Source organism: Aythya ferina (assembly GCF_964211825.1).
Source record: "Aythya ferina genome assembly, chromosome: 1".
In the NCBI taxonomy this organism is placed as follows: domain Eukaryota; kingdom Metazoa; phylum Chordata; class Aves; order Anseriformes; family Anatidae; genus Aythya; species Aythya ferina.
Window position 1 is genome coordinate 30,379,409 of NC_140296.1, and position 13,632 is coordinate 30,393,040.

At 43.8% G+C, this 13,632-nt stretch overlaps 1 protein-coding gene across 3 annotated transcripts; it reads right to left on the reverse strand.

Moving 5' to 3' along the window:
- Positions 1–3,566: 3,566 nt before the first annotated feature.
- Positions 3,567–13,404, reverse strand: SLC25A30 (solute carrier family 25 member 30). 3 transcript variants are annotated; one of them, XM_084529896.1, is made up of 10 exons: positions 13,137–13,404; positions 10,537–10,615; positions 9,820–9,967; positions 9,016–9,110; positions 8,650–8,735; positions 6,856–6,951; positions 5,830–5,954; positions 5,294–5,432; positions 4,964–5,044; positions 3,567–4,187 (listed from the first exon to the last, which is right to left on the reverse strand). In XM_084529896.1, the coding sequence occupies exons 2-10, from the start codon at positions 10,598–10,600 to the stop codon at positions 4,146–4,148; spliced, it is 876 nt and encodes a 291-aa protein (XP_084386022.1). In that variant the 5' UTR covers positions 10,601–10,615; positions 13,137–13,404; the 3' UTR covers positions 3,567–4,145. The 3 variants fall into 3 exon arrangements, with proteins under 3 accessions (XP_084386022.1, XP_084386023.1, XP_084386021.1); XM_084529897.1 differs by lacking the exon at positions 13,137–13,404 and adding an exon at positions 12,398–12,705; XM_084529895.1 differs by lacking the exon at positions 13,137–13,404 and adding an exon at positions 12,351–12,698.
- Positions 13,405–13,632: the final 228 nt, after the last annotated feature.

Below are 13,632 nucleotides of genomic sequence, written 5' to 3' on the forward strand. Positions count from 1 at the left end.
AGGGGAGGGAGGGGAGGGAGGGGAAGGGGGAGGGAGCGGCCCCTGGTGGTGGGAGGTCGGAGGTGGAATGGGGGAATGGGGAATAATGGGGGAAATCGGGGAGATAATGGGGGAATTGGGAGATAATGGGGGATGGGGAAAATCGGGGAGATAATGGGGAAATGGGGGAGATGGGGAATGGGGGAGAAAATGGGGGATGGGGGAGATAATGGGGAGATAATGGGGGAATGGGGAAAATTGGGGAGATCATGGGGAAATGGGGAGATAATGGGGAGATAATGGGGGAATGGGGGATATTGGGAATGGGGGGGATAATGGGGAAACGGGGGAAATAATGGGGAATGGGGAAAATTGGGGAGATAATGGGGAAATGGGGGAGATGGGGAATGGGGGAGATGATGGGGAATGGGGGAGATAATGGGGGAGATAATGGGGGAATGGGGGAGATGGGGAAATTGGGAAAATGGGGAATTGGGGGAGATAATGGGGAAATGGGGAGATAATGAGGAATGGGGGAGATAGTGGGGGAATGGGGGAGATGGGGAAACAGGGGAGATAATGGGGAATGGGGAAAATTGGGGAGATAATGGGGAAATGGGGGAGATGGGGGAGACTGGAGAATGGGGGAGATTGGGGAATGGGGAATTGGGGGAGATAATGGGGAGATAATGGGGAATGGGGGAGGTAATGGGGGAATGGGGGAGATAGGGGAATGGGAGAGATAACGGGGAAATTGGGGAGATAATGGGGAAATGGGGGAAATGAGGGAGATAATGGGGAGATGGGGGAGATGGGGGAGATTGAGGAATGGAGATAATGGGGAATTAAGGGAAATGGGGGAGATGGGGAGATAGGGGAGATTGAGAAATGGGGGAAATGGGGAAATGGGGAATTGGGGGAAATGAGGAAATAGGGGAGATGAGGAATTGGGGGAGATGGGGAATGGGGAAATGGGGAAGATGGGGAAATGGCGGAGATGGGGAAATTGGGGAGATGGAGGTATGGGAGAAACAGGGAATTGGGGAAAAGGGGGAGTTAGGTGAAATGGGGGAGATGGGGAAATTGGGAAGTGGGGGAGATGGGCAAATGGGGGAGATAGTGTTGAAATAAGGGAGATGAGGAAGTTGTGAAGATGGGGGAATGGGGGAAATTAGGAAGCGGGGGACATGGGCAAATGGGGAAGATGGGGTAACAGGGGAGATAATGGGAAATAGGGGAGATGGAGAAATGGGGAAGTGGTGAACTGGGGGAGATGAGGAAATGGGGGAGATGGGCACAGCCAGCTGAACATGGTGCACAATGGCCTGAGGGAATTGGGGCTGTTGAGCCTGGAGAGAGGAGCCAGCTCCTCACAACCCTTGGGGGCATCCCACCCGGCCCCATCAACTTGCGTACCCCTATGTGGAGCAAGAGGTCCCCAACCATTTCCTCGTGGGCTCTGAGGGCTTCATTCTGCTCCCTGTCCCCACCTGCCAGCCCAGGGGCTGAGTACCTGGAGAACAACCAAAGGCCGAGGCAAAGCAGCCATGAAGCACCTCAGCCTTTTCCTCATCTCTCGTCACCAAGTTCCCCCCACACCCAATAAAGGATGGAGATTCTCCTCAGTTTTCCTTTTTTGTGTATTTATACAAATATTTTTTATTGTCTTTAGCAGCAGCAGCCAGATTGAGCTCCAGCTGGGCTTTGGCCCTTCTAATTTTGTCTCTGCACAGCCTCACGACATCTTCGTAGTCCTCCTGAGTGACCCACCCCTTCCAAAGGTCGCAGACCCTCTTCTTCTTCCCAAACTTTCTGTTCAGCCAGGCCGGTCATCTTCCAAGACGGCTCATCTTTCAGCAGATGGGGACAAATCCTAAAAGCATAGGAGCAGGCTTTCTTGAAGAGCACCCAGCCTTCCCGGCCTCCTTTGCCCTTCATTCAGGACTCCACCAACACGCCAGGACTCCTTAACAGGCCAAAATCTGCCCTCCAGAAGTTTTATAACCCCAATCCTTACTTCTCCAAGACTTGAAAACACTTAATTCAAGATCACTGTGCCCAAGACGGCCTCCAACCTTCCCATTACCAAGTCATTCTCTATTTATGAGCAAAAGTTCATCACTGCCTACCTGAAAAATCAATAATGGGGAATAATCCAAGAGCCAATTCTTTTATTTATTCCCCAGAGGCTGTTTTTGGAGATCTGCTCCTTTGGGGTCTCTGTTCTGTTGTTTTTGAGGGGCTCTTTTTGGTGGGGGATGTGCCTTTTTTGGGTCCTTTTATTTTTTTGAGGGGCTGCCCTATTTTGTTTGGATTCTACCTATTTTTGAGGGGTTCTTTTTTGAGTGCTGCCCTTTGTTGGAAAGAGTTTTTCCCTTTTTTTTGGGGGAGGGCTCTTTTTTGAGGGGACTGCCCTTTTTGGGTCTTTTCTTTTTTTGTGAGAAGGAGCTCTTTCTGCATGGCGACCTTTTTTGTATTATTATTCTTTAATTTTTAAGCAGGTCTTTTGGGGGAGTGCCTTTTTTTTTTTTTTTTTTTTTTTTTTCTTTCAGTCACCAGCCTTTTGGGGCACTTTCTTTTTTTTTTTTTTTTTTTTTTTTTGAGTCTTTTGGGGGCAGACCTTTTAGGTTGGTCTTTTTTTTTTTTTTTTTTTTTTTTTTTCTGAGGGGGTCTATTTTTGGGGGCAGCCTTTTCAATTTTTATTTGGGCTGGGCTTTTTTCTTACATTAGATTAGGTTTCTGGATTTTTATTTATTTATTTATTTTTGATTGTTGATGGTGGTCCAGCCTTTTGGAGGTTAGGGTTTGGGGAGATTTTGTTGGTCTTTCCATTTTTCAGGTGGGATATTTTTGGGTGTCTTCATCAGGGTCCCAGCCTTCTGGGGGTTGGGTATTTTTGAGGAGTTGTTTGCAGGGGGCTGGCCTTTTGGGGGTTGAGTTTTTCTGAGGGGAACTATTCTGGTCTGGCCAGACATTTTTTGGTTAAGTCTTTTGGGGGATTCATTTTTTGATGCACATTTTTGATTGTCTTTTTTTTTTGATGCAATTATTCTGTTGTTTCAATTTTTTCTTGCCTTTTTTTTTTTTTTTTTTTTTTTTTTTTTTTTTTTTTTTTCCTGCAGGGGAACCAGCCTTTTTTTGTTAAGATTTTTTGGCAGATTTGTAAGAGTTTTTGTTTTTTCTTTTCCAGGATGGGTCAAAATCTATTTTTTTTTTGTTAGTTGTTGGTGTTGATTTTTTTGTTTGTTTTTACTTCCTTAAGTAATCAAAGCAGTCTTTCCTGGACTTACCTTTCTTCTTTTCACATTTGCACCTACATTAATTGGCCTGAACTGCTCCATCCAGAATTTTTTTTTCCCCCCACCTTTGTAACTGCCCATAGCAGCTATACATCAAAGCAGTTCTTCCCAACACCAGAAATGTCCTCCTAGGACAGGCAGATGAGCATGGGCTTGTCTGAACTTCATTCCTAATTCAAGTTTACATACGAATATGTTCAAAAACCACTTACTCTGAAAACCAAGAACGATACAGTGGAAAAAGCTCTCCTCACGCCACGCACAACCGAGAGCTGTAGCAACCCCACCTGCCAGTGAAGCTGGTTTATTCCCAGCAAGTTCAGCAGAACTTGCAACACAGGTAATCTATAAAATCAGAAGCAGATTTTGTATTGCAGCAGGTAAAATGGAAGGCTGTAAAGACATTGCATGGCACTTGCAGTTAAATAAGAACTGAACTATTGCAGTCAAATATTGTACTCTTCTGAAAACAGTAAAAGCCCGATGCTTTGGTAGTACCTATCCTCCTTTAGAAAAATAAAAATGGTTTTCAACCTCTGACACTTATAAAACACTGTGCATCTGGGTCTCGACAGCGAAAGTCACATTAGGGATCTTCACATTCAGGAATACTTCAAGAGCTGGAAAGGAATACCATCCCATTTGGCTCAGTCTAGAAAATAGTGCACGTCATCCACTTCATCATGTGAGCAAGCCAATGGTACAGGAGCCTCGACATCACTTCTGGGTGACTGGCCACAGTCCTGTGATGACCTCTTCCTTTGGTCATGATCTCAGGCAGGAAGAAGAGAAGATACTCGAGATAACTTACAAGTTGCTCTACATTCAAACAGCGTGGTAGAAGAATGCAGTACAGGCTTCAGTACGTCACAAGTCTAGTTTCTTCAGCTGTTCGTATGTCAGGAAGAACTGAACCCATTATTAAGGAAAACTTTTGCATTCACTCAGTGCAAAATGGTTATTTCACTACTAAAGGACAGCAGCATACGTGCTGGAACACGGAAACTTCCTTTTAGTTCCCTCCTTTGTGGTAGTGCTGGTTGATCATTTTTGTCATGCAGTTCTATGCGGAGTAATTCAACCTGCTTCAGAGCAATGCAGTAAAAGGAATGCTTCAAGCCTGGCCAGGCCAATTGTTTACTCAGCCCTATTTCTGCAGATCTTCAAGAGAGAACTGAGGAGGCAGGGGACCCCTCTGAGAGCCCTCAGGCTCTTTACTTGGCTTTAAGTAGCTTTGCTCACAGGAAGAGCATGGTGGCATGGTTACCAGGAACTCATTTGGCAGGGCTCTGACCACTTGACCGTTAAAGCACAACTAGACAAACTTGTGTTAGGCCAAGATAAATGGAAGGCTGCCTACAGCTTCCTCAGGTCCAGAAACAACCCCCCTTCCCGACTCATTTATTTCAAACTAAGCTCCAAATTAAGGAAATGGACAGGTAGGAAATTGAGGGAGTAACTGAAAAGTGGTTTTCAGGATCTTATGAGAAGATTCACTGTGTAACACATCACATAGGCAATCTGACTGGAAGCAGTTGACTAAGGAAATGGGCAACTAGATGATGTTCCATTAATAAAAAATGATGCTGACATGACACCTTTCATACAAAGCTTTGGAACTGTCTGTCAACGCTTGCTGTTGTATGACTTGTTTCATCACTTTTGAACGCCTTTTAAAAGGATACAATGATATTCCAAGGACCAAGTCTTAGCCAGTTTGGCCAAAACCCTTTATAGAGAGCAAAAAAGCCCTCATTCTTCCAGGTCTGAAAAAAATATAAAATAAAAATAAACAAAGCCACATAAACAACAAGAACACATTTACAGAACTCTACTAGTGAGAGAAATCCAGACATCATGTCAGCTACAGGGAATCCACAATACTGAATGATGGCTTAGTGCTGTAATCTTGATTTGCTTTCATTTTTAGTGAAACTTAGAACAATTTCAACTTCCACACCAGAATTATTGCTTGGGCACCAGTTTCTACTTAAGCTGATACACGAGCTACTTACTTGTAACAAGCAATCCAGAGTGCCCTTGTAGTTTGAGTGTGCCCCGTTTTGTTGGCTTCTCTCATTCATCATGCGTGTCCTCACAACATCAACTGGGTTGGATGCAAGGGCTCCAGCCAGCCCACACGTAAAACTGGAGCTAATAAAAGAAGGTTTTAATAAAAGGTTCACCTACTACGTTTAAAGAAGCACAAGAATCACTCCACCCCCCTCCAAAAAAAAAGTGCAGCAATGAGTGTTTTTAATGCTTAAAAATTACATCAGCTAATAGACTTGGAAAGCCCTTTTCATTTACTATAATACAGAATTTTGAACCTTTGAGAAAGGTTAAATTCAAATCCTAAATAAAATTAGCTTCCACATTATGGGCTATTTGAAGTCTTATTGCACTAAGGTGTACAAACACATTTCAACTGGTAAAACAGAATTGGATTGGTGAATACCTATCTTCTCAGAAAAAAAATGAAGTTTCATTCCACATAACGACTACTAACCAAAGGAGAGTGATGCAAGCAGCTTTCATTATAAAAACTTACAGGAAGTGAGTATACACTGTGTCTCCCATATAGCCAGACATGATTAGGTGCTTCTTGGTAAGGTCATACACCGGCAGTTCCACTCCAACAACAATAGCAGCTCTCTGTGCTGTCAGGGACACCCCCTAGAGGAGGGAAAAAAAAAAAAAAAGTATAGCTTACATTCATGCACCAGCAGACAAGCCTAGCTTCTCTACTACAAAACAGCACACAACAAATAGATTTACAACACTGTATGCTCACATAGCACTAAGTAGTGCAAGTCTTAGACATATGTGCTCAAAAATACAGATTCAAATTAATAGGTAAATCACTTGCCCACACTGAATGTTAATTCCAGTTCCTTTATGCTACTCCATCTCTCTGCTTAACCTCCAAATTTGTACATCAATTGTCAACTAAGACCTCAACAGCCAGGTGGTAGCAGCTCCCCTTAACACTACCTGAAAAACTGACAAGGTGATGAACATGAACAGAGAAGCAACACAGAGATGATGAAACTTTTGCAAAATCTTTTCTACTTTCCAGCTGTTTCACAACAATCGTCCATTCTTACAGCCTTCACTTACTGTAGTCGCTGACAGTAATCAGCAGAACAACCTACAAGACTGAGTACACGAATTCCTGAGCTCCAGCAGATGTTCATTAGTATCTTCACCTCCAAATATTCCAAATGTCTGTGTGTTGTTTTGTTTGTTTGTTTTTAGTTTTGTTTTGGCTTTTTTTTTTTTTTTTAATAAAAAGAGCAGAGCATACAGATTGAGATGTGTTTTACAGAGCATTCTTTAACTAATGCTAGAGCCAGTCACCCTAACTTTTTTTTTTTTTTTTAAATAAGACTGGACTAATGCTTGAATACAATACTTGCAGCAACACTGTTAAAATGCACCGAGACGCCAGCAGTGAAGTAGTCCTCACAAACTACGCACTTCTTAGCTACTGACTTACCCATATTTTGTTAGAGAATACTGTAGAAATATATGAAATTCACCTGAGTAAGATAAAAAAGTAGTTCAAAAAACTTGCCTTCCATAATCCTTTAGTGCCTTCTGTTTGGTAGATCTGTATAAAGTTGCCCATCATTCCCCCTTGAATCACACTACCTTGGGCTTGCATTCTGATCTGAGATTATTTGAAAGAGAAAGAGAAAAATGCTTTTCAAGCAGAAGACCAGTAACAGTTTAATACAATTTTACAAACATGGTAAATTATAATCTTTGAAACAGTAAAGTCAATTTCTCTGCATACAAGGTAACAGCTGACATTACCATTGCCATGATGCAATCTCTGCAAGTACCTTCGCCATCTAAATGCAGCTGCTAATTTTGAATCACTACGGGCTGCAGTTTTTAGCTGCATTAAGTCACTTCTATTTCCGTACTTGCACACTACGCCATTTAGATTAGACTGACAGCTGGGTTCTGCAGGATATCCTTTACAGTGTTCTCACAAGAGCACCTTAAAATGAAAGGTTAAAAAGATTAAGATTTCAGCTACTAGGAGCCATGTTCTTCAACCCTGTGGATTTCTGAGAATGTCCTTTGGACACTGGCACGGTAACAACCAAATACAAGTTCGGTGACAACCAAGTTCTTGTATCATAGAACATCCTGAGTTGGAAGGAACCCACAAGGATAATCACGTCCAACACTTGGCTCCACACAGAACCATCCAGAAATCAAACCTGGGGAGTCTGTGCCCAGCCACCCTCTCGGTGCAGATCCTTTCCCTAACCCCCAGCCTGACCCTCCCCTGTCCCAGCTCCATGCCGTTCCCTCGGGTCCTGTCGCTGTCCCCAGAGAGCAGAGCTCAGCGCCTGCCCCTCCGCTCCCCTCGTGAGGGAGCTGCAGGCCGCCATGAGGCCTCCCCTCAGCCTGCTCTGCTCGGGGCTGAGCAAACCCAGGGACCTCAGCCCCTCCTCACACACCTTGCCCTCCAGACCCTTCACCACATTTATAGCCCTCCTTTGGGCACCCTCTAACAGCTCTGCCTCATTTAGGATCATCCACAAGCTGGTTATTTAGAAATGCCTCTAAATAACCACACTAGCCCCATGAAGGATTAAGTTCAGTTTTTAGTGGTTTTAGAAGAATATCTTCAAAACTACTACCTGAAGAATTGTCTTAATTTTTCATTAGAGGCATCCATTAACTCAAATGCTATAGCTTTATAATTTAAATACCAACAACCCCTTAAGGTACATGGAAAAGAAGTCCTCGACCATCTACCATTAAGTTACCAGGTTCTAAAGAGGTGATGCTTTCACAAATTCACTTTTGAATGAATGATGTGGCAGCACTATTTCCACAGGACACTGGATTGCAAAGCCTCTAAGAGAAACAACTTTTCCTACAGGATTTCAGGAATAATATAGTACAACAGCACTCACATGCTGAAACTCTTACCTCTGAATTGATGCTTACCTATTTTGCACTCTAGAATTTTTTATTATTTTTTTTTTAATGTTACCAAGCATCAACCCATACAGATAAAAGACACAGGAGAGCTTCCACACGAACACTACAGCATGAAAATTAGAGTCATCTTATATGACTCTCTCCCCAGCCCACTCCCAAGAAAAAATATGCATTGAGCTACCTCCCCAACCATTAGTTTCTCAGTGCATACTTCCAAATAATACGTGTGGATCTGAAGGAGGTTCAAAGAATTAACAGCCTTACTTATTTTTTTGAAGATATAAGAGACTATAACTAGTGGTGCTACTAAACAGTAAATCTTGTATTCATCAACTTCTGTATTTCCTCGATTAAAAGACAGAAGAAACTAAGGACAAAATCTACAGAATGCATAATTAATTACCTTTAAGACATCTGTAGGGTTGGCAATAGATGATGAAATTACTCCCGAAAGAATGCCACATAGAACATTTATCATCAGGGTTTCATCTATTCCAAAAACAAGAGAAAGGGATTAGCTGCAGATTTACAAAGTTTAAGATGCATCCAGGCAGGATGATGCCACCTCTACTTTAACCAGAAAGAGCGCTGACTACAAAAGCCTTAAAATCAGCACTGCCACTTCCCTGCTGGCTCACTTTGTTCTAAATGGTACAAGGAATGTCTTCTTAGAAGACCTCTTCAAACTTCTACAGTAAAACTGCAAATGGTAAACAACCAGCTTCAAGTAAAACAGTCCTCAATTAAACTGGAAGAAAAAAGCACCCACCTTCTGGACGCTCAACAAACATTCTTTTTAAGCTCTGGTAAGTGCCTATTTTTATAGTTCCGTATGAAGCTTGCCGTAGCATTGCAGGTGCAATCCTGTAAAAATAGGTAATGATAATATTTATGCTCAAAATTGAAAAAAGACTGATTAGCAAACTACTTTTTTTTTTTTTTTTAAGCAGGGGACTGAACACAAGACATGTATTAAAGGTTTGTTCATTTAAATCTATACTTTAAACTCACTGCAGACAAAGCAAGGTTTTTTGTTTGTTTGTTTTTTAAATAAAGACTGTAAGAACATAAATGAACTCTGGCAGGATTGCTGTTAGGGCATACCTCAACCTGGGATCTCTAAAATAGCTGGCAAACTTGTCCCAGACAGCTGCAAAGTACACCTTTCCCCCCCCATCTTACATCTTCTAAAGAGAAGCATGCACACTAATATATGTGCAAGCAGAAAAAAGTAAATTAACAAAGGTTAAGGCCATTTTTCTCCAGCTGCATGATTGAACCACTATAGTAGCATTGTATAGATGGAAAAACCATGGCATTATTGTACAGAAGAACTTTATGCTTCACTATATTATTTCTCAAGTCAACCTACTTTTCTTTAGAAACATCAAGTGCTGTTGCAGAGTGCGAAGTCTTAAGTAATCTAAGCTTGGGCTTTCCACTTGCACACTGAGGAGAACATTGCATTTTCTCTAAATACCTGTCAATCTGAAACCCATGAGCTTAACCACTATGGGTTTATAATCAGCAATAAAGCGTTCAGAAGCTAATACTACAAGTCAGTTTGTTTTACCCAGAGTATAAGGCCTTCAGTCCTTCTTCTCTGCATATTCTGACCAGTGCGTGCATCATTCCACGGTAGCGGATCTCTTTATATTTAGCATCATTAACTTGACCTTGAACCTGCAGACGTGTTTTAGTCAGATCAATTGGGAAAGTACCTTAAAGAGAGAAATTTAGAGAAAGTTAAGCAAGGACTTACCTAACCAAAGGAGACAAAGAACATGTCCTAAGAAACTGCAGCTTTTATTAAATACCAGAATATATAAAAACAGTCCCGAAAAGAAAAGCATACAGTCTCTTACCAGGACTTTGTTAAAGCAGTTCATTCTACATCACCCTGTTTCTCCTAGACAGCTTGTCAGAGGCCATGCCTGCTTCCTATCCAATTGTTGTGTTCACTATGTTTACAGGCAACATGACAAGCTTATCCACTCTAGCAAAACAAAAGCTGTGCATACTTATGACCAAATCTGTACACACCAAATAATAGAATCCAAAGACAAAGGTCACGTTAAAACAAGACAGGTATATGAATTTACAGACTGAAGTTTTAAAATTTTAACAAAATTCTGAGCAACTCATCGCACAGCATTAAAGCAACACTCCTGTGTTGTACCCTAAAAAACACCTTATAATACTGTGTCATTAATAGCTTGGGAACCAAGCTTACATTAAAAGCACCCATATCAATTAAGGAAATCATGTAGACAGCTCCAGAAATGCTTACCGCATTCTGCAGTGATTGATGCTAAACCTCCATAGAGAAAGGGCTTCCAGTTCAGTGCTGACATTATTGATTCTTCTTTCTGTGAAAGAAAGCAAGGATTTAAAGCTTCTACAAATAAAACTACTTCTACAAATAAAACTACGTTAGCATATACATTACATGAATGTATATGCTAACATTTAATAAAGTGCTGTGCCTTGTCCTCTTAAGATGGACCTTCCAAACATGCTAAGGGTAGAAATGTTTAATTAATACCTTTGACGACCACAAGACAATAACACTTAAAGGCATCTGAGTTCAAATCTGTCTCCACTGCGTATTTGGACAACCATTACCCCCATCATACAGGAGGAAAGCAGTCTGCCCCTCGGGCAGGATTTCAAGGAGCACTGCAGCAAAGCACCTCCAGTGGTTCTCACCAAGCCGAACTAGTTTGACTACATCTGACATCAAATGGCATTTGAACACGGTCACCATTAAACTTCTCTCCCCTTTTTCCCGATGTTATCAACATTAGCATGACCTGGTAGGCTTAGACAGAAGATATGAAGGCATTTTGCTTCTGCTAAGGCCTGTTTCTGCTATCAGCTTACAGGGTTCCTTCTTGCTAATGTTATCAGGAAGCAGTGCAAAACCAGGCAGAAAGATGAACTTGCTTTGGGCCACTTCCTCCCTCTAGACATGCTGCTAATCCAGCGTGCAAATGAAGTTAGCACGAGCTGCAGGTACCGAAGGTAGATGAGTGGTTACTGCAGCCCTGGTTTTCCTTTTCTCATCTTTCCTTCACGAGGAAGTTACCTGGGTCTTCTCTCTTCTGACACGACACACCAAAAGAGGCACAAAGGAACTCAAACCATAGAAGTCCAAACAAATACTCTGCCACCAAGCCCAGGGTAATCCAGCTTACTCCTCAGGCCTCTGCAATGCACACTGCTGATGTAAAAATGAAATACAAGCAAAGAAGGGCACCCACTACTTTGTCAGAAACAGTGCAGTTCAGAGATGAACCACCAGCACCTCCGCATGAAAGCGCCACAGCCACAGGAATGCACGACACGGTGCCAGAGAAGGAGCAAATCCAGCTCCAAGTTCCTCACAGCCCCCTGTCCTGCCATCAGGATCGGAGGATCTTTGCTTCATTAAAACAAAACCAAGTTTTGCTTCCCCACTACCAGCCACAGACACAACATTCGCTTTAAGGCTGCACTGCCAAAATTAAAGACAGCAGTTAACTTCCCCCCACTCTCAACACATCACGATAAACTTTTTACTTACAACAGATATAATTTAACTGATATAAAGCCAAAATATAGCCCAACTTCTGCCTGCATCGTACGTCAACCTGCCCAAGCAATGAAGGCTCCTCAGTTTCTGTGTCAGCCCACTGGAATCACACAACACAGAAGCGTGCAAGCCCCACCAAATAAGATTTAATTTACACACTAACTGACTCACTAACACACTGACTCACTAACGCTGGCTTTAGTCCTGATACACACATAGGATACCTGACCCCAAAAACCCCACAGTGTGCTGCTCCCTTGACAGAGCCAAGACCCTACAGACTGCTGTCAAGCCCCGTGCCCCTCAGGGGCTCCCCGCACCACTCTTCTCTCCTCCAATTTGGGATTATTTCAGCCTCTCAGCCCTTCGCCCAGCAGTATGGGAAGGAATTAAAGCAGAGAGCAGAGCTTATCTCGAGACACACGACCAAACAGACAGATATCACCGAGCCCTATTGCTGCAGCTCTCTCATTTTCCCAATTCTTGCTCGTTCAGTCTGAATTTCTTCCCGGCACTGCTCAGAAACGTACTAAGCCTCTCCAAAATATCCACGTCTGATGCATCAATGGCGAAGTACCTAAGCGTCCTCTCAGCCTCCAAACGCAGCGGATTCTTCGGGTTTTCCCACAAAAATAAATAAATAAATAAATAAATGCGCGGCTCAAGGAGTCACTCTTAGCCCCCCGAGGAAGAGCTGAGGTGCCGAGGGCGGTGTTGCCGTCCCCAGCAGGCTGGGAACGGGGAGATTCCCCCACACAGCCTCTGCCAAAGCCGCCGGGTCGGTGATTAAAAGACACGAAGAGGTGGAGAAAAAACCCCAAAGCCCGTGCTCCGGCCGCCCTCAAGCTGCGGCTGCCCCGCCAGCGGGCGGCCTCTGGAGGCTCCCGCCCGCCCCAAGCCGTGCCCCCTTCCCCGCCTCCCGGGGAGAGCAGGAGGGGGACATTAAAGGGGCCATGTGGGGCAGGCTGCCCTGTGGGAGCCCTGTCCCCATCCCCTGCCTCGCCTCACGGCTTCCAGAGGAGGATCCTGCCCATAGGATCCCCCCCGCCCCGTGCTGGGGTGGCCCTGAGGGAGCTGGGGTTGGGGGCACCACACGGAGCGGTAGGGTGCTGTGTTCAGACTTTGCAGGCTGCTGCCTCCTTTTAAGAAAGGGTTGGCTTCCAGTTTGACCTTAATTTGTCCCTGGGGTTTCAGTCAGCTCCTTCTGCAGGCAGCCGGTTTTTATTATCTCGAATATGTGAAGCGGGTCCTGCTCAGGCACTCAGGCATTGCAGCTTGCACCTGGCTGCGTTTCTTAAGTTCCCATTAATACTCACCCACGTAATTCCAGATAAAAGGGAATTCAGGCCACCTCGTGTTGCTTTCACCGACTTTTGGATGGGTCCTCTGAATCACCTCTTTCCCTGCCTTTTCAGCCCAGTTTGTGCTACAAAATACGTAATGCCTTTATCAGCCGCCAGCAGAACGATCTTGGCGAGCTGCCTCGAGCCTGACATCAGGGCCATATCAGCAGTTGACTTTGGTGCTCAGCATCTCTTCACATGGCTCTGCACGATCCCTGTGTGCCACTGGTCACCCGCTCTTACAGTGCTTTTGTCCAAAAGCCAGCTCTTTTCTGCAGGACTGTGTAGGTGTTACGGTTTGACCCGTTGGTTCCCGGTTCCCAGGCCCCTAGCCTTACTGCTCCCGGTTTTCCTCACACATTTTTATGTTTCTTTTTCAATCATAATCATAACCATTACTCAGATAACTCATTGGCTTTGCTCATGTCACGTTGGCTGCATGGTGAAAGCAAACCTGGCACACGGAAGT